The following is a 24,642-nucleotide window of genomic DNA, read 5'->3' on the forward strand; positions in this document are numbered from 1 at the left end:
CTGATGAAATTGGTCAAAAGACCATTTAGTGGAAAAAAGATCAGAATTGGGCTGCCTGTGTAAACACAGCCTTTGAGTGATGGCATGGATGCACAAGTGCACACAGTAGTAGTGCTGGTGATTGATAAACTTGAATGTGGCCTTATGACCATTCTGAAAGAAAAGGATTTAAGTACCAACCAGTAACCCCTTATCACAATGCGTGCAAGAATAGGCTTCAGTTAAAGATGAACTGAAACACTAAAACAAACCATGACATCTCATTATTTTGTACTTTTTTGTCAAGGGAGGCCAGATGCTCGCTGGCTTCCCTTGCCTTCAATGCTACGGACGGCAACAATGTCATACTCGTTTGGACCAGACAGCTTCAGATAAATGGCCTACACAAAGACAGAGGGGTGCTGTTTCGCTCGCTTGGATGCTTTCAAATCCCATTGAGAGCATGCATCATTAATTCATACATTGCTGTGCCCCTGTCCTGAGGATTGAAGTTCAATATGTAGCTAGATGTACAAGGCTAATGTTAACTAGCTAAAGTTGCCCATGAATGGAAGTTAGGCTAGTGAACAAGAATTTTAGTCAGGTAACCTAAGACAAGAACAAATGTACTGTATGACAGAGTGATAGACCGTTTCATCAACCTGAAAGAGAAGAGGATGGCATTGGCGTTTCTCTACAAGTAGGGTGAGTCAACATGTTTTTCTACTTGCATGAACACACACACATACGCGTTTGGCTTCCCCAGTGATTTTACCCACACATGGCTACTGCGTCTGTGACAGTATGGGCAATCTCCATTTTAAAGTAATATGTTTTCTTCTTCATTGGCTGATTGCGTCCAACTCAGGAATACACACTCATTTGACTACATTAAAATGGTGGAAGTCCTCAATGTCCATGGTAAAATGTTTTTTTTATAAACTGGGTGGTTCGAGCCCTGAATGCTGATTAGGTGGCAGCTGTGGTATATCAGATAGTATACAGCGTGTATGAGACATTTATTTTGACTGCTCCAATTTGGTAACCAGTTTATAATAGCAATAAGGCACTTCTGAGTTTGTGGTATATGGCCAATAAAACACAGCTAAGGGCTGTATGCAGGCACTCCATGTTGCATCATGCTTAAGAACAGCCCTTAGCAGTGGTATATTGGCCATTTACCACAACCCCTCGGGCCTTATTACTTAAATATCCATGATGATATATCCATATCCATATATCTCTATGACAACAGGAACAACTCCAATGTTAACTCGTTTTTTTCAAAGATGCCGAAATGCCATGTGCGTCCACCTATATCAGTGCATTCATAACAACCTAACCATTATGAAACTTCTATTCGATCAAATAAGCCCCCTGTAGCAAATTATCAATTACAAAAATGTTTGTTTATTTTCGTGAACAGATTTTGGGCAGAGTAAAACATCTTGCGTTGTCTCGTTCTCTCTGGCATAAGCAAGCAATAACGTTTATATTATAATCCCTAAATGTTACAAGTCTAATTATTGATTTACTGCTTTATACAGTCTTGGGTTTGACCCACCCAAAATTCTTGACTTAGTATTGCAGAAACTGTTTATCCAATAGAAATCCCGGATCACACTTGCAGGTCATGTCATGGTGACGTTGGCTAGATAAGGTCATGCATAGAAACACATCATCGGGTCTAATGGAAGTCTCGATTTTTCACTTCTCTCAATGACCATGTTTCCATGCGCACAGTATTCCGTATAGTAGGTTATATCCCGCTTACGGTCTTAGGGTTCCTCAACTGGTGGCCCGCAGGCAATTTTATTTGGCCCCCCAAGTTCTGACAAAGTGTTTTACCATATTTTTATTTTATTGTTGGACATAAGACTGTAAACACCAGCAAATCAGCTCCAAGTCATTTTAATTGTGGAAGTCTGTTCCAAAGTATTCCAACGCATAATACAGAGATACAGTATGTGATTGTATACAAATGTATCTGTTTCGGGTACTTGCGGTCAATTTGCAGTCAAGAAATTATTTGTAATTACATTCTGGGCCCCCTGACAATACACTCAAGAAACAAAATTGGCCCGCTGCAGAATCTAGTTGATCTCAAGCCTATAACTTCTCACATATATAGTGTGTTATAATAACTTCTGCAGAATTCATGTTTTGCAGTAAAATTATACAAATGTTAATTTGTCTCCAGAAAAGGAGTGGAGAAATGATGTATTTCTTGAAAATGTGAAGATGCGTGTAATGTGTTATATTTGACATTTATGCAAGCAGACAGTATTTCAACCACATAAAATATGCGCCCAAGATTAACTTAGGTCTTATCAGAAATGTTTTTTCTCAGCTTTTTATTTCTTTAAACTGACATTGGACATTTTGCACAACACCAATCTTTCCACTGTTTGAGTTATTGCATTTTTCCCCAGTCCCTAAACGAAATACAATTTTACCGATCTTAACAACATTAATGAATTAATTCTATCGACGTAAGACATTCTTGTGAGCACTACTTTATTTAGTCTTCTAGGGCAACAAGTTATGACAGAAGAGAAGCTGTATATAACTATAGGTGACAAACAAATGACCTACCAAATGTCCGAAATTATAAACAGACTTGGCTAGATTAGGGGTTAAAAGGTACGGAGTATCAGCAAAATAAATACATTATTATGCAATTATTATGGTGGATCAAAGTGATTTGTTTGACAATCAGGATGAAAATTTTATCACAACACCATAGGCTGCACACACCCATGATATGCGCAACTGAGCCTGTGCATACTACGAAAAACAACAGTAAACAGTATGTTTAAATGTTATTGTACAATATTTGATGGATTTGCTAAAAATATGTTACAAATTCTATCTAGGTGGCTAACGTTAGCTGGGTTAAGGTTCAGGTTATGTTTAGGAGTTAGGTTGAAGGGTTAGCTAAATTGCATTGTTTGCTCTATAACCTGTTAGTTCATATGCCTTGCGACCGTGATGTATAGGCCTAAAGCCGAGACAATAATACAGTGGTGAATTCAATTCAACCAAACCTTTTGTTCAAGCAAGTTAACGTTTCCAACATTTTCGGACTAATAAACAACTATTGATTTAGAACCATGGAGAGCAAGTCGCAAAGAAAACAGGAGCTGCCTCCACTATTACAGCAACAGTTCAACATCATCAAATCACTTATGCTTAGTCTAATACAGTGACAACTGAAAGATACCAAAAACAATTCAGTCCAATCAATGTAAGCCTCGATAACATGTGGCTGTCTATGGTTCTGATTTCTCTCGCTCTCTCTCTGTGTTTACGTTCGTGCAAGTAAAGAACATGTTGACTCACCCTACTTGTACCCTAAACCCTACCATAACCCTTAACATTTTACAACAAAAAAATAGAACAATGAACCAGATATTTCCCCGGATCTATAAATGAGAAGCTTCCGTTTGGCGTTTTCACTTACTACCAAATATGGTGATGAGAGGAAGCCGAATGGCCGGTAGTGGGAGAAGATGTAACTAGATCGATTTTGGCCGACTTTCTGCTCATTTTCTCATCGATTAAACATTTGATCTCCATACAGTTTTGTTTCCAAAACTAGAATTTGTAACTGAGTGGACTGCGTTTTGTAGACCTTACCCTTTGCCAAAGTTTCACAAGAGTGTGTTGTTTTGAAGGAGTGCAAGGGCCAATTGAGTTCGCTTTAGCACTGAATAGGCGTTCCCTAACGTCAAAATGCAAATAAATGGTAGAATGCCCCAATAGGATCTCACTAGCTTGTGCTTGGCTCTGCCCACCTTGCTTGTTCTTTTCACTATGATTCATTTTATCCCATTGAAATGACAGGTTCTGGTCGATATTGGGTTAGGGACGTCCCAAGGATCTCTATTAGCATGGACCGAACAAGATCCACTCGTGACTTCCGTTTTTCCCTGAACCGGTAAACATGTATATATATTGTTGACTTAAATATCTGTCACTCATTAATTTGAGGCGTCCTATTGGTGCGAGATCATGGGCATAGGCGGATGTTATCGGCGTGGCACACTGTCGGGGGCGGGGTTGAAGGGTCGGACAGGAAAAGAAAAAGGCGAGGACATCTGCAACGAAAACGGTAATAAAACTAGTAGCTAACTGTAACCTATTTTAACATCGTTGTTATTGATCACCATGAAAATGGACCATTTTATAAACTAAATGTTTGGATGAGGCTTTAAAACGTGTTTTCTGTAGCCAATATGACATTAGGCCAGAGTGACAAATTAGCTAGCGGCGTTGATGCCGGAAACGAACGAACAATTGAAGTGAAAAGACTCATCGTTTCAGCTCCACCAGTCAGAGCTATACAGGCCAATGCTAGATAGCAGGTCACCAGAGTCGGGTATACAGTGCCATCATCACCATTAGGAAGTTCGTAACACATCCCTGGTCTGAGAGCTAGCTAGCTAGCTAACTCTTCACCCTGTATAGTCGACAAGATCTCTAGCTAACTAACTTGGTTAACAAGCTATCCTAGCTAACTCGCTAGATACCACTGACATGACAAGTGACAATGTAAATAACCGCCGTCCACCGAACCGCACTTGCAATACTGGGCGTTTTTAAATGAGAATCATTGTAGCTAACTATTTGTTTGTCCAACTAGCTACAGTAGTTATCTAGCACTGAGTTTACTTGAAGAGGGGGAAATAACTAGCTAGCTAATAGAACTTGGGTGCGGCTAATCCATTCATAGACGAACTACCTTTAGCGCCTATTGACGATAGTATCTTCTGCCAAGCCTGTGGGGAATTTTAAGATCCCCAACGCTCATCGTTAACCATTGTTTTAGAAGCTGTACCTGTGCTATCTAGTTTACTCTGAACACCTTTAAGTGTAACTGGATATGAAGTGTAGTTCGTCAACTGGAGGCACACATAGCATATAGGTCTGTGCAAAACTGCCTTACTTACTGTATTTTTTGAAAGAGGGGCATATCAGCATGTTTCAAAAACCGTTTAGCAAGAGATGATTGACGTTTCATAACGCTAATACACAGCGTGGGCGAAGCTAACCCCTGAAACCCTGAGGGCTTTTGTGAGAGTTGGGGTGCTGAGGACATGCGTCCATGGGGTGGCTAGCTTGATCTCAATCAAAGGGTCTTCAGCAGGTAATCTGTCTTTAGTGATGATAGTGACTTTTTTGGTATGATGGGTCATTCCATGTTAATGTATTAAACATTTCCATTTATGCATGTTCCTGAAATTCAGTAGGCTTAGATCAATAATTAAAGTTAGGTTACTATAAATCTATGGGGTTACAGGCCTTGAGCACTACGGACTGTTTTCATGGACTCAGATTAACCCTAGTCCTGGACTGAAAAGCACTGCAATGGCGAACTTTGTGTGTGGGAAACTGGCTCTATGGTAATGTTCCAGATGTTCAGATTATGTCACTGGAGCTGAAGTTGGTGGCTGGCTTTCATAGGTCCTTTGACGCATTTAGGAGGCTTAGCCCCAAATTCAGTTGTTGGTGGGAACCAGGGTTTCAATTAGACGGTAATAATCAAGCCGATAAATAAAATTGGCACCGGCAAATTGCCCGGGAAAAAAATCCCATTGCGAAATAGACTTTTAGCCTATTCGTTGATGTAAATACATTTGACTGGTCATACTTATCTTCTATGGGTAATTTGCATAATTTAGTGGTACTAAATTGGCGCGTGTTTATTCGTTTATCTTATTTATCACACGTGCACAACAGATACAGAGCCTGTGAATGGAACATCTGTCGGGCAGCGCTTTTATAAACCCAATATTGTGCAACAATTCTAAACGCAATGGTATATTTCTCAACTTGTAATTAATTGAAGCGCGTTACCCATTCGCCATTCAAATGCTAGGCAACATGCCAGGCTTCATCGCATCACAACACTTTGCCATGAGTATGAGGCAGTATGCATTTTGAAAACATAGCTACTTAATTGTTTGAACCCTGAACGTTTTATTTCATATGAGACATAGTTCAATACCTTCCTTCAAAGTAGCCTAGGCAAAATCCGACCATATCAGTTGAAGATATTATTTTATAGACTTCCATAAGCCATTGAAACAAAGCCTATTTTCGCTCATGTTCTATATCCCCCCCCCCGGTAACCAAATGCACATTTGCATGTAGCCTATTGCCTTGTGCGCATTCCTGTGCTAATAATGTTAAGAAATAGTTTATCAACACTTTAAGCTAAACTTTCTGATCTGTTGCATCAGATTCATTGCTTTTTGACGTTCGTTGCCTAGGCCTACTGATTTGTATGAATTTGGGATCTACCGTCTCACAACTCCCAGAGTCTGTTTGGGCTATTTCTTTCTCAAGCTGCCCGATATAATAGGTACATTTTCTACTACACAGAAATAAATACAACCATTCAAAATAGCCTACTAAAGCATGATTTGGCCACAGTAGATCATTAGCTATCCCTAGCCTTAAAACAAGTTTTTGTTGTTGTATTGCTTTGCCTACAGTGGGAAGCAAAGGCAGCAAGTATCAGCTAGCTGAGTTGTGATTGTCAGTGAAAAGTAGAGGCCCAACCAGTCATCGCAATATTTAAAAATAAAATCACGGGAAAGCAAATGGCTATTGCTGTAAAGAAAAGACAATGAAATGACTCCAAACGGTCTATTAGTTATCAAAATGCTCAACTTAATTAAGCAAACAGTAGGCCTATTGCCTATCTTATTGACACCAGCTGAGAGCATCGGCCATATCCCCGGTGAGTGCGCACTGCGCATATTCACTATCATTGTTGGTTCAGTGCCACTTACATTTATTTTGGACAATCATTTCCTCCAGTTTAGATTGACGTCATTTTTCTTGATATGTTTGTTAGTCTTAGCAGAGTAGGCTACCCTGTAATTTGTTGTATAAAAAAAACATTTGAAAATGTCTCCAGACAGTAGAATTGCATGAACTGTGTTTTCCCTTGTAAAGAAATAAGAAACGTATCTGATAGTCTATAGCCCAGGCCTTCTTCTACGCGCTCATCCATGCATTGAACAGTTTTGCAAACTGTGATAGTCAGAATTTAGACAAATTAACTCGATCTAATCTACTCAGCCTACTATTCGTAACGTATTTCGCTGTTCGTTCTTGTTGGCTGAGAAAGTACATGTGGAGTTATTCTAACATCTTCAAAGTGCGTGGTAAAGACTTGCATGTTCTGTTTAAGATGAATTAATTTAAATGTGATTTCTGTCATTCTGAGCACCATGAGTGGACGCCCTAAACAAGTTAAGCATCCAATGCACATGGGTCCCCTACTTTTAAAATGCTGCCGGTCAAATGCCCAGCGCCATGTTTTCACAATGGAAACTATGGTAGGAACACTTCTGCACTAAACATGCACCGTAGTGGTCCAATTGAACCATGGTTTGGGTCACATTCAAAGGCCGCTGGATAAAATGCAGTCCAGTCCGACACATGAAGTGGTTTACACAGTATTATGGATTGTAGACGGAGTGGGCAATTAACAAAATGTCTCAGACTTACTTGTGCAGCGTTCCAATTTTCTGCCCAAAGTGTGCATTTATTCAATAGCCTACATGGGTTTAAAAGGTGGCTTACTACAATCCAATACGTTTATGTGTTGGGGGTGTGCAAGAGGCCACACGTAGTTAAAATTGGGACGCAACCATGGTTAAATGTCTATTGGAAATATGGGCTGATAACGTTAGGCCAACTCAGTCAGTGCGGTAGAGTTCCAGAACACTGACCGCATTACCTTGTTTGCATCCTCCACATGTACCGTTTAGCTAGCTCATTATTTACAATGGGGAAATAAGTTACGTTTCTTCACCGGTCTGTATTTTATACAACAACAAAAAACGACCTCATAACTTGAAAGCCCTGATTTGCGAAGGTTATTTAAGATGACAGGCTTGACAATCCGTTCAGCCATTTTGGCACAATGACTCACTACCCAAATCAAACGCAATTGGTTTCAAGTGGCCAAGAGACGTCGTGTGATCTCCTACTGCTTTCTAGTGGAAGAACTGGGAATTAGTCGGAGGATATATTTAAATAAATGGATAAGTAGACTTCAGCTTTGTACTCATATGTACAGTATATCATTCCTGTAAGATGACAGTATATCACGTTGCAAAAGCCCTGCAGCCCTGTGATTCAATGGGAATTTGCGTATGTTTAGGCCATCATTAGGTAAAATATTTTATTTTTGAAAACAGTAATTGGTGACATATTTTCTCAAATCTAGACTGCTGTATCTCGGGCCCTGTAGTAGTTACTTTGTTTCTGACACCTTTATCTGAGTCCCACAGTTCATACCTTTCTAACAGTACTGTGTTTGTAGAACTTATCATTTTGAAAACAAAATTTACTTTGAGGGTAATATACAATATTATGCATTGTTTAGAAAATGCCACCAGAGGGGGTCTGAGTAACAGGTTAACACTGTATGAACACATTTGCTTACAAATCTTAATTTTCTTGGTTGTGCTATATTATCACAAATTCAATGTTGCACTTTAACTGAGAAATTCTCTTGCAGATGGCTGCGATCCGTAAGAAACTGGTGATTGTTGGTGATGGTGCTTGTGGAAAGACCTGTCTGCTCATAGTCTTCAGTAAAGACCAGTTCCCTGAGGTCTACGTACCTACAGTGTTTGAGAACTATGTCACAGATATTGAGGTGGACAGTAAGCAGGTGAGATTATACTGTTAGTCACACAGTAAATATAATATAATAAATAATATATGCCATTTGGACAGTACAGTCAGGTGAGATGGGTGGTTCGAACCCACTACCCTGTTAGTCACACAGTATGCTATCAAGACACAATTGAAAATGATTTTTATGTTTAAGTCTTAGTTTTCACCTTTTCTCCAGAGCAAGTTACAGTTTTTGGCTAAACAGCATTGTATACATTCTCTACTGTAAGTCGCTCTGAATAAGAGCATCTGCTAAATGATTAAAATGTGAATTTCTGCTCTCCATGTGGGTTCTAGGTGGAACTGGCCCTCTGGGACACAGCTGGACAGGAGGACTACGACAGACTACGGCCTCTCTCTTACCCTGACACTGACGTCATCCTCATGTGCTTTTCCATAGATAGCCCCGACAGCTTGGGTAATGCATTGGTGACTGTAAAGTTAATCTATCATGTGTGGTAAATGCAACAAATTATCCCGTTTCACTAGCAGCATTTTCCTAAAATTATCCCCTGTGTCTGAAACAGAGAATATCCCAGAGAAGTGGACCCCTGAAGTAAAACACTTCTGTCCAAATGTACCCATTATTCTTGTGGGTAATAAGAAGGACCTGCGGAATGACGAGCACACGCGTCGGGAGCTAGCAAAAATGAAGCAGGTATTTCTTAAATGTAGCATTGAAACTAAACAATCCGTTAAATTTATTTTAATGTGGTTGTGTTGCCTCATAGCTACTGACACTTCATGTATTGTCTGCTATTGTCTAAATATACACAGGTTGAGGTTTTTGTTTAGTTCAGTTTAGCTAGTTATGTTTTTGTTTGGCTTGTTATGATTGGTGGTTTAGTATGTCACAATGGATGCCAACCATAGAATACCTCTGAATACTTTTACACCTCTGACACGTGAACAGGAACCAGTGAAGCCAGAAGAGGCCCGGGACATGGCTAACCGCATCAACGCGTTTGGCTACTTGGAGTGCTCAGCCAAGACGAAAGACGGCGTGAGGGAGGTGTTTGAGATGGCCACCAGGGCCGCGCTGCAGGCCAAGAAACGTGGAAAGAAGAATGCCTGCCTCCTGCTATAGAGAGCTGGAGAAAGACGGGAGCGAGTAGGAAGGGGGAAACAAATTGGGCAGAGGAAAACGCTGCACCCCTCTTCTAAGCCTGCCTCTGTGGAAGGGTGGGTGAGTTTCAAGGGGGGTGTGAGGGAGAAAAACACAATTAAACTAGGCCAAAGGAAATGGAGACGGTTAAGGTCAAATGTAACAAAAAAGGGAGTTTACATTGAAGGCCAAGTTGATTGCCAATTGTTTTTTAAAAATAAGATAATCGTAAGGTTAAGATTTTTTAAATTGGGTCTTGGTAAAGGGTAAAGAAAAAACATCTCTCTGGTAAACTTGTCAGGGTGGTGTACTCTTGAGGGACGGGATAAAATTGGTGTTCATGATAGGTTGTTCACCATAGTGCTATTGCCCTGGTTCATAGAGCTGAGCATCGTCAGAGAAAGGGGGTTTCGTTGCATCATGGTGCATGTTCTCCCAACTCTGACCTCCCTGGCTTGCAGTGTCTGTCTGCGCTTGTCTTTCATTTCTGTCCAGCCATACCATAGGTGTTTATTTTCTTTGTTCTCCCAATGGATAGACTAACCCTATATTTGCACGGACCAGCATCTCCTTCTATGGTATCATAATCTTGCATGGACCAGCACCTCTTATGATATAATTGGTCCAATAGTATAGTTAATTTGATACAAGCAATTTTGATTTTAAATGGCTACATATTTTTATTTGCCTTTGACTATAAAATGTATATTAAAATGCATACAATAATATTGATACTAACTGATTTTTGTACGCCTTTTCATGTATTATAATGAAAAATAATTTTAGAATTTGTTTTTATCATTAGTTGGCCTCAAGTCATAAAGAATCTACATTTGATGCGGACTGTCAAACACTGTTTGGTTTGAAAGGGGAGGGGGGGGGGTGACTTTTTATTAAGTGAAAGGTTTTGCAAATTTGGTATTTTCTTCTTGCAGATTGTTTTTGCCTGCATGCCAGGCTATTATTGGGAGTGGGTTTTGAGTGGGGTTTTAATGTGACCTATTGCTCACTCCCTCCAGTCCGTCTTTCTAAAACTGTATGTCTTCCTGTTTTTCCTCTCTTGTACTGTATGTTTAACCTTGTGAGAGTCTACTGGCTTATCCTGTATCAGTTGTGCATATTTTGCAAAAATTAGTAACTTTAGGATGAGTTTAAAAAATAACATGTAAAATGCTTAGTAATCCATGAAAAAGATTGACAATACGTCATACTATTAAACGCAAGTAATTTCTTTAAATAATATCTTAGTAATTTGTGTGGGAGGTCTTTTGTATACAAATGCATCCTCACATTTCCACAGTCCTCTTTTTAAAAGTACTCTTAAGAAAATAAATTGTTATAGGGAATGGTTGGTTGTCGTTCTTTCATGCTTCATGCCTCAACACAAAATCCCAAGATATGAATGGAATTTATTCACGATTCTGTTACAAAACAGTACAAGATTGAACATTTGACAGAATAGATCAAGGCATCTAGAAAGGAGTGCATCTCCTGGCCATCCCTCATGTAACATTTTTCACTTCAGTATTTACAAAGTGTGGTGGAGTCCAGCAACAAACTCCTGGTAATAGGGCTCTGGAAAAAAAGAGAGCAGTCAGATGTCTCGAATCTTCTGCTATTGTTGGTGTTTAAATTATTGACAATTGCACTACTGTAAATAGTTTGTATGGTGGCTGCAGTTCCGACTTTCACTTGACCACTTCCCGACAGTTAAAGGTATGAGAGGCCCAATGTGCTCTACATATTGTTTTTATACATAGCTGCTCCGGATTGGACGTCTGTGTGGTGTAGTCTACAAACGTTGACATGTTGTACAACACACTTTTGTAACAGTAGGCTATTATAAACATAAGCATGACACAAACAGGCAGTCTAAGTAGAGATTCCATGCAGCTATTTAGACATATCAAACAAGCAAGACACGGTCTAAATAGCGATTTAAAAAAATCTCCCATTGTCCTTGCGGCAGACCGATCACTGGAATTCATTAAGATTTTGCCACTGTCAAACTGGTTACCAGCTACAGTCATTGCCAAAAGTTGAGAATGACACATTCATTTTCACGAAGTCTGCTGCCTCAGTTTGTATGATGGCAATTTGCATATACTCCAGAATGTTATGAAGAGTGATCAGATGAATTGCAAAGTCCCTCTGCCATGCAAATGACCTGAATCCCCCAAAAACATTTCCACTGCATTTCAGCCCTGCCACAAAAGGACCAGAGATTCTCTCGTTAACACAGGTGTGAGTGTTGATGAAGATGATGCTGGAGATCACTGTCATGCTGATTGAGTTAGAATAACAGACTGAAAGCTTCAAAAGGAGGGTGGTGCTTGGAATCATTGTTCTTCCTCAGTCAACCATGGTTAACCGGCAAGGAAATATATGCGATCATCATTGCTTTGCACAAAAAGGGCTTCACATGCAAGGATATCGCTGCCAGTAAGATTGCACCTAAATCAACCATTTATCAGATCATAAAGAACTTCGAGGAGAGCGGTTCAATTGTTGTGAAGAAGGCTTCAGGGTGCCCAAGAAAGTCCAGCAAGCGCCAGGACCGTCTCCTAAAGTTGATTCAGCTGCGGGATCAGGGCACCACCAGTACAGAGCTTGCTCAGGAATGGCAGTAGGCAGGTGTGAGTGCATCTGCACGCACAATGAGGCAAAGACTTTTGGAGGATGACCTGGTGTCAAGAAGTGCAGCAAAGAAGCCACTTCTCTCCAGGAAAAACTTCAGGGACAGACTGATATTCTGCAAAAGGTACAGGGATTGGACTGCTGAGAACTGGAGTAAAGTCATTTTCTCTGATGAATCCCCTTTCCGATTATTTGAGGCATCCGAGAAACAGCTTGTCCGGAGAAGACAAGGTGAGCTCTACCATCAGTCCTGTGTCATGCCAACAGTAAAGCATCCTGAGACCATTCATGTGTGGGGTTGCTTCTCAGCCAAGGGAGTGGGCTCACTCTCAATTCTGCCTAAGAACACAGCCATGAATAAAGAATGGTACCAACAGAGCAACTTCTCCCAACCATCCAAGAACAGTTTGGTGATGAACAATGCCTTTTCCAGCAAGATGGAGCACCTTGCCTTAAGGCAAAAGTGATAACTAAGTGGCTCGGGGAACAAAACATAGATATTTTGGGTCCATGGCCAGAAAACCCCCCCAGAGCTTAATCCCAATTAGAATTTGTGGTCAATCCTCAAGAGGCAGGTGGATAAACAAAAACCCACAAACTGCAAGCATTGATTATGCAAGAATGGGCTTCCATCAGTCAGGATGTGGCTCAGAAGTTAATTGACAGCATGCTAGGGTGGATTGCAGAGGTCTTGAAAAAGAAGGGTCAACACTGCAAATATTGACTCTTTGCATCAACTTCATGTAATTGTCAATAAAAGCCTTTGACACTTATGAAATGCTTGTAACTATACTTCAGTATTCCATAGTAACATCTGACAAAAATATCTAGACACTGAAGTAGCAAACTTTGTGGAAATTAATATTTGTGTCATTCTCAAAACTTTTGGCCCCAACTGTACACACTTCGGCTGCCTATAACGTTCGGTTGCCCATAGGTGGAACAGCTACTCTGGCAAATTTCAATCATATCCTGTGGTACTTGCGAAATAACAGTTTTAACCTGTTACGCAGATTGTTTTGCCCCAATGCAAAACTCAGGTGGGGAGTTCACCATCATTGCAAGCATCGACAAAACAGGTGGCAGTCATGTTATTTTTCAGCAACTCGGGCTACGATATGGCAGCATAACTGTAAAAATGAGGCTACATCGCAGATGTACAGTGTGGTTACACCAGACTGTTTTTCCCGCATGCAATATGTAGACTGCGCCCTGCTTGTGCTTTTGCAATATTCTTATTTACAACAGATAGGTTGTAGCCTACAAAATATTTACTTTGTAATGTTCGTTCAAATAGCAGTGGGGTTTTTATATCTGCTTTTCAGATATGAGGCAGAAACGTAGCTACATCTTGTTGATCATATTGGTAGAAGAGGGTGTGGAAAGAAAGAAACAAAAGGGAGCGTGAGCAGCAGCTACGTAAACAATGTGTCCGTAAAATAACACATGCACGGAACACGAATCGGATCTTCAGTTCTGGGGGGGAAAATAACCTGGGGGGGGGGGGGTGTTAACGACAGATCCGCAGCCTCTGCCTAGTTTTTATAACTGTTATCCCATGTCATTGATTGATGTACTGATGCAAACCTGTATCAGGCTGTATGTAGGAATGTCTGATGAGGAAGTCTAGGACCACCATGGCACAGTTGGGCTTGAAGTCGTCACTGATCAGTAGTTCTTTCACCTGAAAACAACATTGTAGGCCTACTTGAAGACATTCTTTGCGGGCCAGACAAAAACTAACATGCAGTACTAGAGGTGCTCAAAAGTAGAGTGGCTGACCTTGTCCATGGAGTAGAGGTAGAACTCTTGCACCTCCCCATCCCCTATCTTAGGCTTGAACTCAGGAGGTAGCTCTAAGTCGAACACAAACTGGCTTTCAGGAAACACCCCTTCCTCATCCTCATAAGTATAGCTATGAGAGAAGACACAGGGGCGATTGAAATAATGTGGATTCGATTGTAGGCCTATGTAAAAACATGCAAAGAGATATTCTCAATGAGACTGCAGACAGAGCTGGCTACTCCTGTTGAGATGTCAATCACCTCACTGTGCTTACGGGGCGGGCAGTCTCTGCTATGTCTTCTGGGATGCAGGCCTCCTCCTCACATTCCTTGATCAGGGTGTTTTTCACACCGATACCTGCTGCTAGTCCCCCAGCTGCCTGAAAACATGGTGGAAGAACATGGTCAAACCAGTTTGCCATTCACAAAAAAATATGTACCGGTAAAATGTAAACGGTTGTATTCTAATTTTAAATCAATAGGTGCTGACCAGGTTGTCCAGTTTTCCAGGGTAGGTCTGCTTGGTCATGGATCGTCGTCCCACCCACATCCTGAGTTCCCCATTTTCACCCTGGCAGTACCCATTAATATGGACTCCATACCGTTTCACTCCAAAAAGGCCTAAAAAGACAATGTTAATAGGGCATGCAGAGGGAACACTGGGATTATTTTCTACTGTTATTGCTTAGGACACGACTTACTTGTGGCAGATCTCTCCATACACATTAGTGGAGTGTCGCAGAATCTGGGCATTACTTCATACTTCTATAGAAGATGCCCAAATACATAATTTCAGGGAATTTTAAAAATGTGTATAGTTTGTTTTCAGTTTTACAGCATATTGTAATACTCTCACCTCATTTCTCCATCCTTTCAAGACAGTCAACAAGCCTTCCCTCCTAAGTGACTGAAGAACAGAATCTACAGCATCTGACCTCCTCCCATAGGAGTCAAGATTTTGGCACAGAGTAATAGCGCCACCTTGTGGTGGATTGAAGACCTCTGGAAATGTACTCAAAATGGACGCCACTTTGGAAGGCACCCACCCAACTTGCTCTCCTCCCACCTCAAACCGAAAGCATGTGGTGCGACTGGAGCCTGGGTGACACAAACATACATATTGGATGTGAGAGAGATGTGTTGTAGTATAGCCTAGATAATGCCGCATTCATGTACTAGTCGGAACTCGGAAATGTCCGATTTTCTAACTGGTTGTAGTTATACACGTGCCAGGTTCAACCACGTGAACGCGGCATAACACCTAATAATTGTCGCTATCAAACACACATAGCTAGCCACAGCTTGTAATTCACTTCCAGTTATCACAAATAGTTTTAACTCTAACCTGGCGAATAAAAGTTATTCATTCGGCGAAGCACCTGGAGCATTTTTTCCGACCAGGTAGTCATGATTTCAAGCCTAGGTTTCTGACGCGAATCCAATGATTTTATGAAGGGTAAAAATTAAACAACGATATGTTATGTTTTATTTATGTAGCTACATAATCTTTTCACTGTGATTATTTTGCAAGCGCCATGTTCCTCTCAGCGGTGTGTACTCGGCGTGCGCAATCGCCCACTGCATACAACGTCCACATGATTCGCAACATTTCCATTGGTCGAAGACGCGTCTGCTGCAGCAGCTGGTTTAACGCACGCCGATATTTGGAGTAACAAGGGCTGTGAATGTATTTATGTATGTGTGTGTGCGTGCGTATCGCCATGTTCAAAACTGATAACTATGAAATCTCCGACTTCAATGCCTTTAATACAACTTGGAACTCGGAAAAAAACAAGCTCCGACTTGGCATTCCAAGTTGAACGGCATTTCAACTCGGAATTCCATGTCAGAAGTTTTCTAGAGCGCCGACCTGAAGATCATGAGTTGACCTCGTTTATGTCTGAGTTCCCAGTTGTCCCGGATGACCGTTCAAAACGAGTTTTCTCAGTCGGATAACGTTTTTTTTTTACGATTTCCCAGTTGTCTTGGACGCACTGATGTCGGTAGTCAGAGATTTCCCGAGTTCCCAGTTGTTTTGAACGTGGTATTAACCCTTGCCAACACCTTGGACTTTCTCACTCATCTAAAGAGCCTCACCAGGCCGACGTTGTGCCCTTTATACAGCATCAACCCTGATAGCTATTCGTTCGGTCTACAATATAATACAATAGGCTACAATACAATGTTGATAAGCAATCCTACTGATATCAGTTTTATTGAACTGACGACACTTTCATCTGTATTACTGAAAATCTTTATTTATTGAAAATATACAGTATTGTGGAGTATAGTGTTTACTCCCCTTTGTTAAGATTTTGAATTGAATGATCTATGATTATTGGGGATTAAATACATTTATATTGAAGGAATACACTTCAAGGACATAACAAGACCCCTTGTCTTTAAGGGCTTCTAGGGCTCCAGAGTATTTCAGCAGTCTAAGGCACTGCATCTCAGTGCAAGAGGGGTCACTACAGACCCTGGTTCAGTGGTCTAAGGCACTGCATCTCAGTGCAAGAGGTGTCATTACAGTGCCTGGTTTGAATCCAGGCTGTATCACATCTGGCCGTGTTGTGGATAGAAACTGGACCACATACAAGATGTTAACCAATACATGTTGAGGATGGATGCATGTGGTAGATGGAGCCGAGCAGATGAGGCTTTTATTTCAATGTTTTCCAACTTGTTCGGGCAATGGTGTGATGGCATGTCAGCGCTAAGAAGAGGTATTGAGTATTTTCCCGGTCTGAGGGTCCATGAGTCTTTTGATTCCTTTACTCAACCCCGTTCCCCGTTCATGAATTCCAGGAACTCTGTGGAAGAGTGACACCCAGAGAACATGATAGATCAGCAATAAAAATGTCTTACTGACTGCGTGGATTTGAACTGTGAAAGGTTTGGCATGAAAGGATAGCCTAGATATTGACACTGTTTTAGTTGTCTATATGTTTGTCTTTATAGGTTCTTGTTAGAGTAAACCCAAATGCTTTTTGGCAACCACTTTGCTTGATATTAGCCTTACTTGTCAAACATGCGGAAAAGTTCAGCCAACTCTTCCTCCGGTTTCCCTTTGCTTTCCTCATTCATGTAACGCACCATCATGACTAGGAACTCATCAAAGCCTACTGTCCCACTCCCTGTAAACACACACGCACGCACACGCACGCACGCACGCACGCACACACGCACACACACACACACACACACACACACACACACACACACACACACACACACACACAGCAGCTGTAACATGGTGTCTTAATGTTGAAACATAGTAATGTGAGTTCCAAAGTAACAGTTCAGACCAGTCTGAAAACTATGTATGAACCATAGTTCATAGTTCAAGTAACCCCTCAGGCTACTTGACCTAATGATTTTGCCTGAGGTTAAAGGTATGCTTCAGGAATTTGGCAATGAGGACTCTTCTTTACTTCCCCAGAGTCAGATGAACTAGTGGATACCATCTGTATGTCCCTATGTCCAGTATGAAGGAAGTTAGAGGTAGTTTTGCAAGCCAATGCAGAGGTTTATGGGTATCTGTTAGCATGCTAGTATAAGGGATGTACAGTAATATTGTGTGTGTAGTATTGAGTGTTAATACGTTTGCAGCCATGGTGACGCACCATCCTCATCCACCTCGTCTGCAGCTCCTCAGGGGTTGGGTTGATCTGCCCCAGCGTCCTCATCACCTTCCCGAAATCCTTTGTGCTGATGCAGCCGTCCTCCGCATCCTGACATGCAATGTCAAAGGCTGCCTTGGAACTCTGTGGGAACATAGTGGTGAGAAGCAGATTTAATGGTGCTTATGGGTATTACTAGTGTTTCTACATAGATATGAATGGTGCAAAGTAAAGAAGAATGTCATGGGATTATTGTGTACAAAAAGCAAGGCTCACCATTTTTCTGCTCTTCTGTTAAGTTCTCAACCTGAAGGGAATAGTGGAGCAAATGCAGTTATAGTGCTTTAGAACTCATTTTAACCTACTTTATGTGCCTAAATTATGCAGGTTGGTCTCTTGTCATTTATTATTTGACAAACCACTCATAGTTGGACCACACTGGAGGCCATTGGTGATCATTTCCTAATTTTCTTGTCTCTCTTCACCTTGATCCGCAGTCAGCCCCTAGCCCTCGCAGTGTGTAATGCATCCCATTAGTACCCCAGCACCTTCTCCCTCTTCTTGAACTCAGCCCAAAACCTGTTGCGCACAGCCACCTACCCCTGGTGCAGTCTGACTGAAATGTCCCGCTGCTTTTTTCACCTACTATGCTTGTCGGGTGGCGATGGGGGGCTCTGGCACCGACTCCACTGACAGCCATTTGTTTGAGCCGAAAGCTGTCGACACTCTTCTTCCTCCTAACTGTCCTTTGTTTTATTGTTGTCGGGCAGAGAAATGCCAGAAATCCCATGTAAACACACAGCACGTTCTACGGGGTCCTCAGAGAAGATAATGATGAGCTCAAATGATCATATTGACATGACAACATGCTTTCTGTTGTGCTAGCAAGGGGTAATTCAAATTGAATGAACTTTTTCAGAATAGCTGGGCTCATTAGAACATGACTAACTTTGTGTTTAACCTTGGTGAATCTTGGTACTTGTAAAGTTGCTTATTCAAAAGATACCATGTTAAATTTCCATTGACTTTAAACTCTTGTGGTGAGATCATTTATTCATACACTGAACTCTGCTAACAATTATGTTAGAATGACCATGTCCTTTTCTAAATTGGACAATAATGGTCAAGACATTCAGAAAAGCTCTGCTGGTTCTTCTCAATTACTCTCTATAAAAGGAGTGTTGAATGACACTTTCACATCGTGTGCTTTTCCTATTGCATTACCATGTTTAGTTGGGTCTTTGACACCAGGGTTGGGTAGGTTACTTTCTAAATGTAATCCGTTACAGTTACTAGTTACCTGTCTAAAATTTTAATCAGTAACGTAACTTTTGGATTACCCAAACTCAGTAACAGTCTGATTACATTCAGTTACTTTTAAATTACTTCCCCTTAAGAGGCATTAGAAGAAGACCAAAATGTATGTTACCAATTGAATGACATCTATTGCAGGTTAACGTTTACATAGCTGGCCATATATGGATTTTACTTTATGGGTTGGTTATGTAGGCTTCTTCTAACCCATCGCTTTCTACTACATATAATAATAATACAATAACATTTTGTCTTTACATTAAAAACCAAAGTCTTTCAGAATTCCAGTCATTCCAATAAAAATGTATATGCATTGATCTTCAATAATAGGACGTGGAAATATGGAAGTATAGATTAGCCATATTGTTTTACCTGAGCATAACCCCAAAACTAAGGATTTATTAGCCAGCCCTACTCTGTTGTTTATGATTTTTGATGTCATGGAGGACTGATTGGGCTCATTGATTCTAGTTGAAAAAATGAATGGCATGCTTTGAATACTACTGAAAAGTGCTATTTCCATGTGAAAAATTATTGCCAAATGCTGCATTTGCTTTTGGCCTATTGTTTACCTTTAAGTTGGTGACACTTTGATATCTTGTTAATATGCAGCTGTTTAAAGGGCAAATCCACAGATGTAACAATAACAAAACTGCCACCCCGCCTTTGTTTTGATAAAAAGTTGAGGGATGGATCTGGAGAAATGTAATCACTCTCAGATGAATAGACAGAGCTATGGATTAAAGGACTGACCATCCATGATATCAAAATGATTGTTTTAACCATGTTATGAGGCTATACAGTGTTTGTTTACATTTACAATGTTTACAAACATTGGAGAAAAACAAGCTTATGTTTTGGGTTCTCTTGGAGTGTAGCAGTTGAACTAAGCTCATGAGGCACTTCATGAATTAATGGATATATACTACCGTTCAAAAGTTTGGGGTTACTTAGAAATGCCCTTGTCCATTAAAATATCATCAAATTGATCAGAAATACAGTGGAGACAATGTTGTAAATGACTATTGTAGCTGGAAACGGCTGATTTTTAATGGAATATCTAGATAGGCATACAGAGGCCCACTATCAGCAACCATCACTCAACCATCACACTTTATAATTTTAAAAGGCTAATTGATCATTAGAAAACCCTTTTCCAATTGTTACCACAGCTGAAAACTGTTGTCCTGATTAAATAAGCAATAAAACTGGCCTTCTTTAGACCAGTTGAGCATTTTGTGGGTTCGATTACAGACTCAAAATGGCCAGCAACAAAGAACTTTCTTCTGAAACTCGTCAGTCTATTCTTGTTCTGAGAAATGAAGGCTATTCCATATGGGAAATTGCCAAGAAACTGAAGATCTCGTACAACGCTGTGTACTACTCCCTTCACAGAACAGTGCAAACTGGTTCTAACCAGAATGGAAAGAGGAGGGGGAGGCCCTGGTGTACAACTGAGCAAGAGGACAAGTACATTAGTGTCTAGTTTGAGAAACAGATGCCTCACAAGTCCTCAACTGGCAGCTTCATTAAATAGTACCCGCAAAACACCAGTCTCAACATCAACAGTAAAGAGGTGATTCCGGGATGCTGGCCTTCTAGTTAGAGTTCCTCTGTCCAGTATCTGTGTTCTTTTTCCCATCCTAATCTTTTCTTTTTATTGGCCAGTCTGAGGTATGTTTTTTTATTTGCAACTCAGCCTAGAAGGCCAGATTTTGGTTAGTGCCAGTTTGCACTGTTCTGTGAAGGGAGTAGTACACAGCATTGTACGGGATATTCAGATTCTTGGCAATTTCTCGCCAGTTTGATCACTTGCCATTATTGAAATGACCTTGCTGCTCAACAAATCAATGAGTTCATTCTGTATTTGGTGGCCAAGGTAGCTGGTGGTGTGACTCGAGGTCCCTTTTTGGACACGGTTAAGGTGCTCATCCTCAGGCTCAGACAACATTTGTAAAGACACCTGTGAGGCTGAGGAGATAGATGGCGCCTCATCCTGAGGTGCTGAGATAATTTCTAAAGAGGCCTGTGTGGCTGAGGATGTAGATGGCTCCTCCTCCTGACCAGTCCCAGAGGGTGCTCCAAAATATTTCATAAGTACCTCTGAATTTGCATTGAATTACAGTATATGAGTCTGACACCCTAAATACATTTGTTGCACAATTAAATATACATGTCATTATGCACAATTTATCAAACTTTCAGAATAGGAACCAAATGAACCCTATGACCTCCTTGGCTAATTCTAGGCATAAGACACCCCAAAAGACTCAATATATCACAAAAAGTACAAAATATCAGCATAATATAGACGTCTTATAAGTTAGCCAACAGCATTGGCAATTCCCCTTACTGAGCTCAGGAACTAGTCAATACAATCACAGAAAATCGTTATGATGTCACCTCAATGAAAGTTAACCAAATCAATAATGTGCTAATTAGGTTGTAATCGTTTTGCTACAGGCTACACACGTTGTCATGATGAAACTGTGTGAAATGATATCTAATGTTATGTAAGCTAGTTAGACAGAAAATTGAATATTGTCGCCCTATTTGTAATAGCATAGCAAGCAACATAGCACATAGGCTAACAAAGACAAGTGCTATACAATCCTATTTCATTACATGCATCATTTTATACTCATAAAGATATGACATAGCTGCATACCTTTATCTTTTGTGCCTTTCTCCTCTTCTTCTTTCTTATTTTTCCTACTGGCCTCCTGATGGCTTAGACCTTTTCTTATCCATTTGTGTTGATTTGGCACTCAAGCATACATTACCCATCCCCCAACACTGTCAACCAAGAGTCAAGACTAAACCAATTCACCTTGGTGGTGTGCAGACTGGTTTTATATTATTCTTAAATATTTCGCACAAACCAGAAAAAAATGCAACAATATGTCTGTGAAACTATATATTCACAATATTATGAATGAATTGTGGTTTAGTATGTAGCATTTTGTTGTGTGACAGATTTTACTAATTGCATGAGTACTGAACAAAGTTAGAGGTGTGCTATTTGATAGATTTCTTCGCTCCACCTACCTCGGGCTTCCAGTGGGGAGACCTGAGGTCAACCTCTCCTTCCCTCCTCCCCATCTCGTACTTCTGAGTGGCAGTAGCCTGCCTAGCTCACAAACTAGAATCAGGCCGCCTACTCCGACCAAGGTTAATTGACCCACAGTCCCACACGGTGACATTATATCATTGACATGATGTGCAATGAGCAAAAGAAAACCAAGCGCGTAAATGTCACCATTCCAAAAAATGCGTGTGGGCGCCCCATGCCACCCCTGGCAAGATGCAGCCCTGGGCAGCTACCGATGTCGCCCATACCAAAATCCGCCACTGCCTCCAAGCGTTTATTCAAGTTGGATAATCTTTGGATGCCGACAGCAGTCGCACCATTGGAAGACATTGCTTGGACTGTAGCCTACAAAAGCCTCTTCCTGCTCTTTTCCCTCGATCGTTCAAACACATTTTGTGTCCTCATAGTGGTCTCTGACTTGTGGTCAGACTCGCTCAGGTGGAACAAACTTAAACATGTTTCTTTTTTCAATGCTGATTAGAATGTCATTGAGAAAACAGAGAAGTGTCAATAAATAAAATTCTCGCAAACATCCTTTCTGAATTTGAAAGTGATCCTCAATTGAATCATCTAGTTTTCAAAAGTATCTGTAATCCGATTATGATATTTTTGCTGGTAATTTAACGGATTTCAGTTACCATTTTTTGTAATCCCTTACTTGTAATCTGTTACTCCCCAACTCTGCTTGACACTGAATATTACTGCATTTACCTTTGACCAGTCAACGCTAATGTGGGAACATTTCGAAATGTGACTACCAATCAAAGGTACCTTGGGGATACTGAAATCATAATTTACAACCCGGTAGCTCTTGTGAAATATATCTCAAATAGAGGTTGATTGGTAAACCCATTTCTCGCTTCTCACAGCTCTTAGAAGCGGATTAGGGCTTCTTAATGTCATCAATGTCTATTTCAGTCAAGCAGCTAGAGATGGCTTTTCTCAGGGACCGTTAACCTCTTCACCTTTGGCTTGTGTCCAGAGAGTGTGCACAGTCAATACAATGTGAACGGGAGCATAAAGCCATTGTGTGAAATTTGTTAGACATAACACCACAGTCATGACAGGATGTTATTTTCACATACATTTTGCAGACGTTCTTATCCAGAGCAACTTACATAAGCAATAAGGGTTAAGTGCCTTGCTCAAGGGCACATCGACCGATTTTTCACCTAGTCGGCTCGGGTGATTCGAACCACGACCTTTCAGTGACTGGCCCAATGCTCTTAACGGCTACGCTACCCACTCCACAACCTGAGCCAACAAACCCCAAAGAAAAGGCATGTGATTTCATAACAGTGCCTTGTTTTTGGCTCGTCCAGTCACAGTACACCCAGGTACACCAATGAGGGAAGTTGGAGATCATGACCCTCCTTCCTACTTAGTACATCAGATGAAGACTCCTAATCGATTCTAACTGTCCTTGACACAAACTTTCTAGAATCCCCCTGTGTCACCTAACTACCACCTAACTACCACCCTGCAGGTTTTGTCCCTGTATCTGTACTCACCGCTGCTTTGTATACATCATCCATGGCTGCTGGCCTGCCTTTGTCTCTGTTTTTGTCACCGGAACACAACGATACTCCCACAAATGCCTCAGACACAGGACAAAGGATAGAAGCAAAACCTGCCCCAGCCTTTATTGTTAGCGGCATGTGGTGTTAAAAAAACTTCTGAACCCCCTCTCTGCGTCATCCCACTGTTCTCATCACGAGAGAGAACGATAACTATAAATAGATGAAGAACAGAGATGGTCCAACAATAAGAGAGCCTAGGCCGCAGCAGCTAAATTGGTGACATTTATTCTCTCCAAGCTAGACCTAGAGCGAAAATGATACCAAGTAGGAACACCTTTTTTTAAGGATGTCAAATCAGTACACTTGTTTGTTTTATGCCAATGTGGTTGTTTTTGACATAAGCTCAATTTCTTAGCTAAATAAGTATCTTTCAAATACAAGATTTGGGGTTTTGTTGGGGATTTGGTGGCCTCTCTACACTGGTCTGTGGGGAGAGAAATGAGTTCCAATCCGTGTCTTTTTGCAGGGATACTGTACTTATTATGTGTTGTACTTGCACCTTTATCTTTCGTTTGACTATGGAGATAACAGTGAACACTGTGTATGAAGTGTATACAGAACAAATAGTCTTTATGATGTTAAGAGGGGGTTTAAACTACAGTTGGGCCTAAGTGGAGGGCTGCAATAGTGAAGCCCTGCCTATCATAAGCTGTATTAATGTCCCCAAAGTCAACACAGAAGCATCAAATGTACATTTAATTTTAATTGTTTAAACTCTTCATATTTTGTAGTTTTTAAGGATTATTCAAAAGCAATCACATGAACGCTGGAGTGTATTGGTCTGCACGTTCCCTATATTCTTGATAGGCCTATGGATGTATAATAT

At 40.8% G+C, this 24,642-nt stretch overlaps 2 protein-coding genes and 1 pseudogene across 2 annotated transcripts; 1 reads left to right on the forward strand and 2 right to left on the reverse strand.

The window, feature by feature from the left end:
* Positions 1–3,935: 3,935 nt before the first annotated feature.
* LOC124031987 (rho-related GTP-binding protein RhoA-C-like) lies at positions 3,936–11,133 on the forward strand. The gene is made up of 5 exons (XM_046343887.1): positions 3,936–4,093; positions 8,522–8,677; positions 8,980–9,100; positions 9,210–9,340; positions 9,596–11,133. The coding sequence occupies exons 2-5, from the start codon at positions 8,522–8,524 to the stop codon at positions 9,767–9,769; spliced, it is 582 nt and encodes a 193-aa protein (XP_046199843.1). The 5' UTR covers positions 3,936–4,093; the 3' UTR covers positions 9,770–11,133.
* Positions 11,134–11,166: 33 nt separating this feature from the next.
* Positions 11,167–15,803, reverse strand: tpk2 (thiamin pyrophosphokinase 2). Its single transcript, XM_046343886.1, has 8 exons — positions 15,554–15,803; positions 15,065–15,306; positions 14,910–14,973; positions 14,699–14,829; positions 14,470–14,588; positions 14,207–14,339; positions 14,012–14,108; positions 11,167–11,362 (listed from the first exon to the last, which is right to left on the reverse strand). The coding sequence occupies exons 1-8, from the start codon at positions 15,615–15,617 to the stop codon at positions 11,316–11,318; spliced, it is 897 nt and encodes a 298-aa protein (XP_046199842.1). The 5' UTR covers positions 15,618–15,803; the 3' UTR covers positions 11,167–11,315.
* A 1,423-nt stretch (positions 15,804–17,226) lies between these two features.
* Positions 17,227–23,835, reverse strand: LOC124022107 (annotated as a pseudogene).
* Positions 23,836–24,642: the final 807 nt, after the last annotated feature.

Source organism: Oncorhynchus gorbuscha, linkage group LG03 (assembly GCF_021184085.1).
Source record: "Oncorhynchus gorbuscha isolate QuinsamMale2020 ecotype Even-year linkage group LG03, OgorEven_v1.0, whole genome shotgun sequence".
NCBI lineage: Eukaryota > Metazoa > Chordata > Actinopteri > Salmoniformes > Salmonidae > Oncorhynchus > Oncorhynchus gorbuscha.

Bases quoted from the DNA above. Each gene is read 5' to 3' on its own strand.
- tpk2 (XM_046343886.1), bottom strand. From the start codon at position 15,617: ATGACTACCTGGTCGGAAAAAATGCTCCAGGTGCTTCGCCGAATGAAT. The intron at 14,974-15,064 runs GTGAGAGTATTA...CATCTTCTATAG, and splicing joins TGAAAGGATGGAGAAATGAG to AAGTATGAAGTAATGCCCAG. The intron at 14,830-14,909 runs GTAAGTCGTGTC...TTGTCTTTTTAG, and splicing joins TATGGAGAGATCTGCCACAA to GCCTTTTTGGAGTGAAACGG.
- LOC124031987 (XM_046343887.1), top strand. From the start codon at position 8,522: ATGGCTGCGATCCGTAAGAAACTGGTGATTGTTGGTGATGGTGCTTGT. The intron at 8,678-8,979 runs GTGAGATTATAC...TGTGGGTTCTAG, and splicing joins TTGAGGTGGACAGTAAGCAG to GTGGAACTGGCCCTCTGGGA. The intron at 9,101-9,209 runs GTAATGCATTGG...TGTCTGAAACAG, and splicing joins AGATAGCCCCGACAGCTTGG to AGAATATCCCAGAGAAGTGG.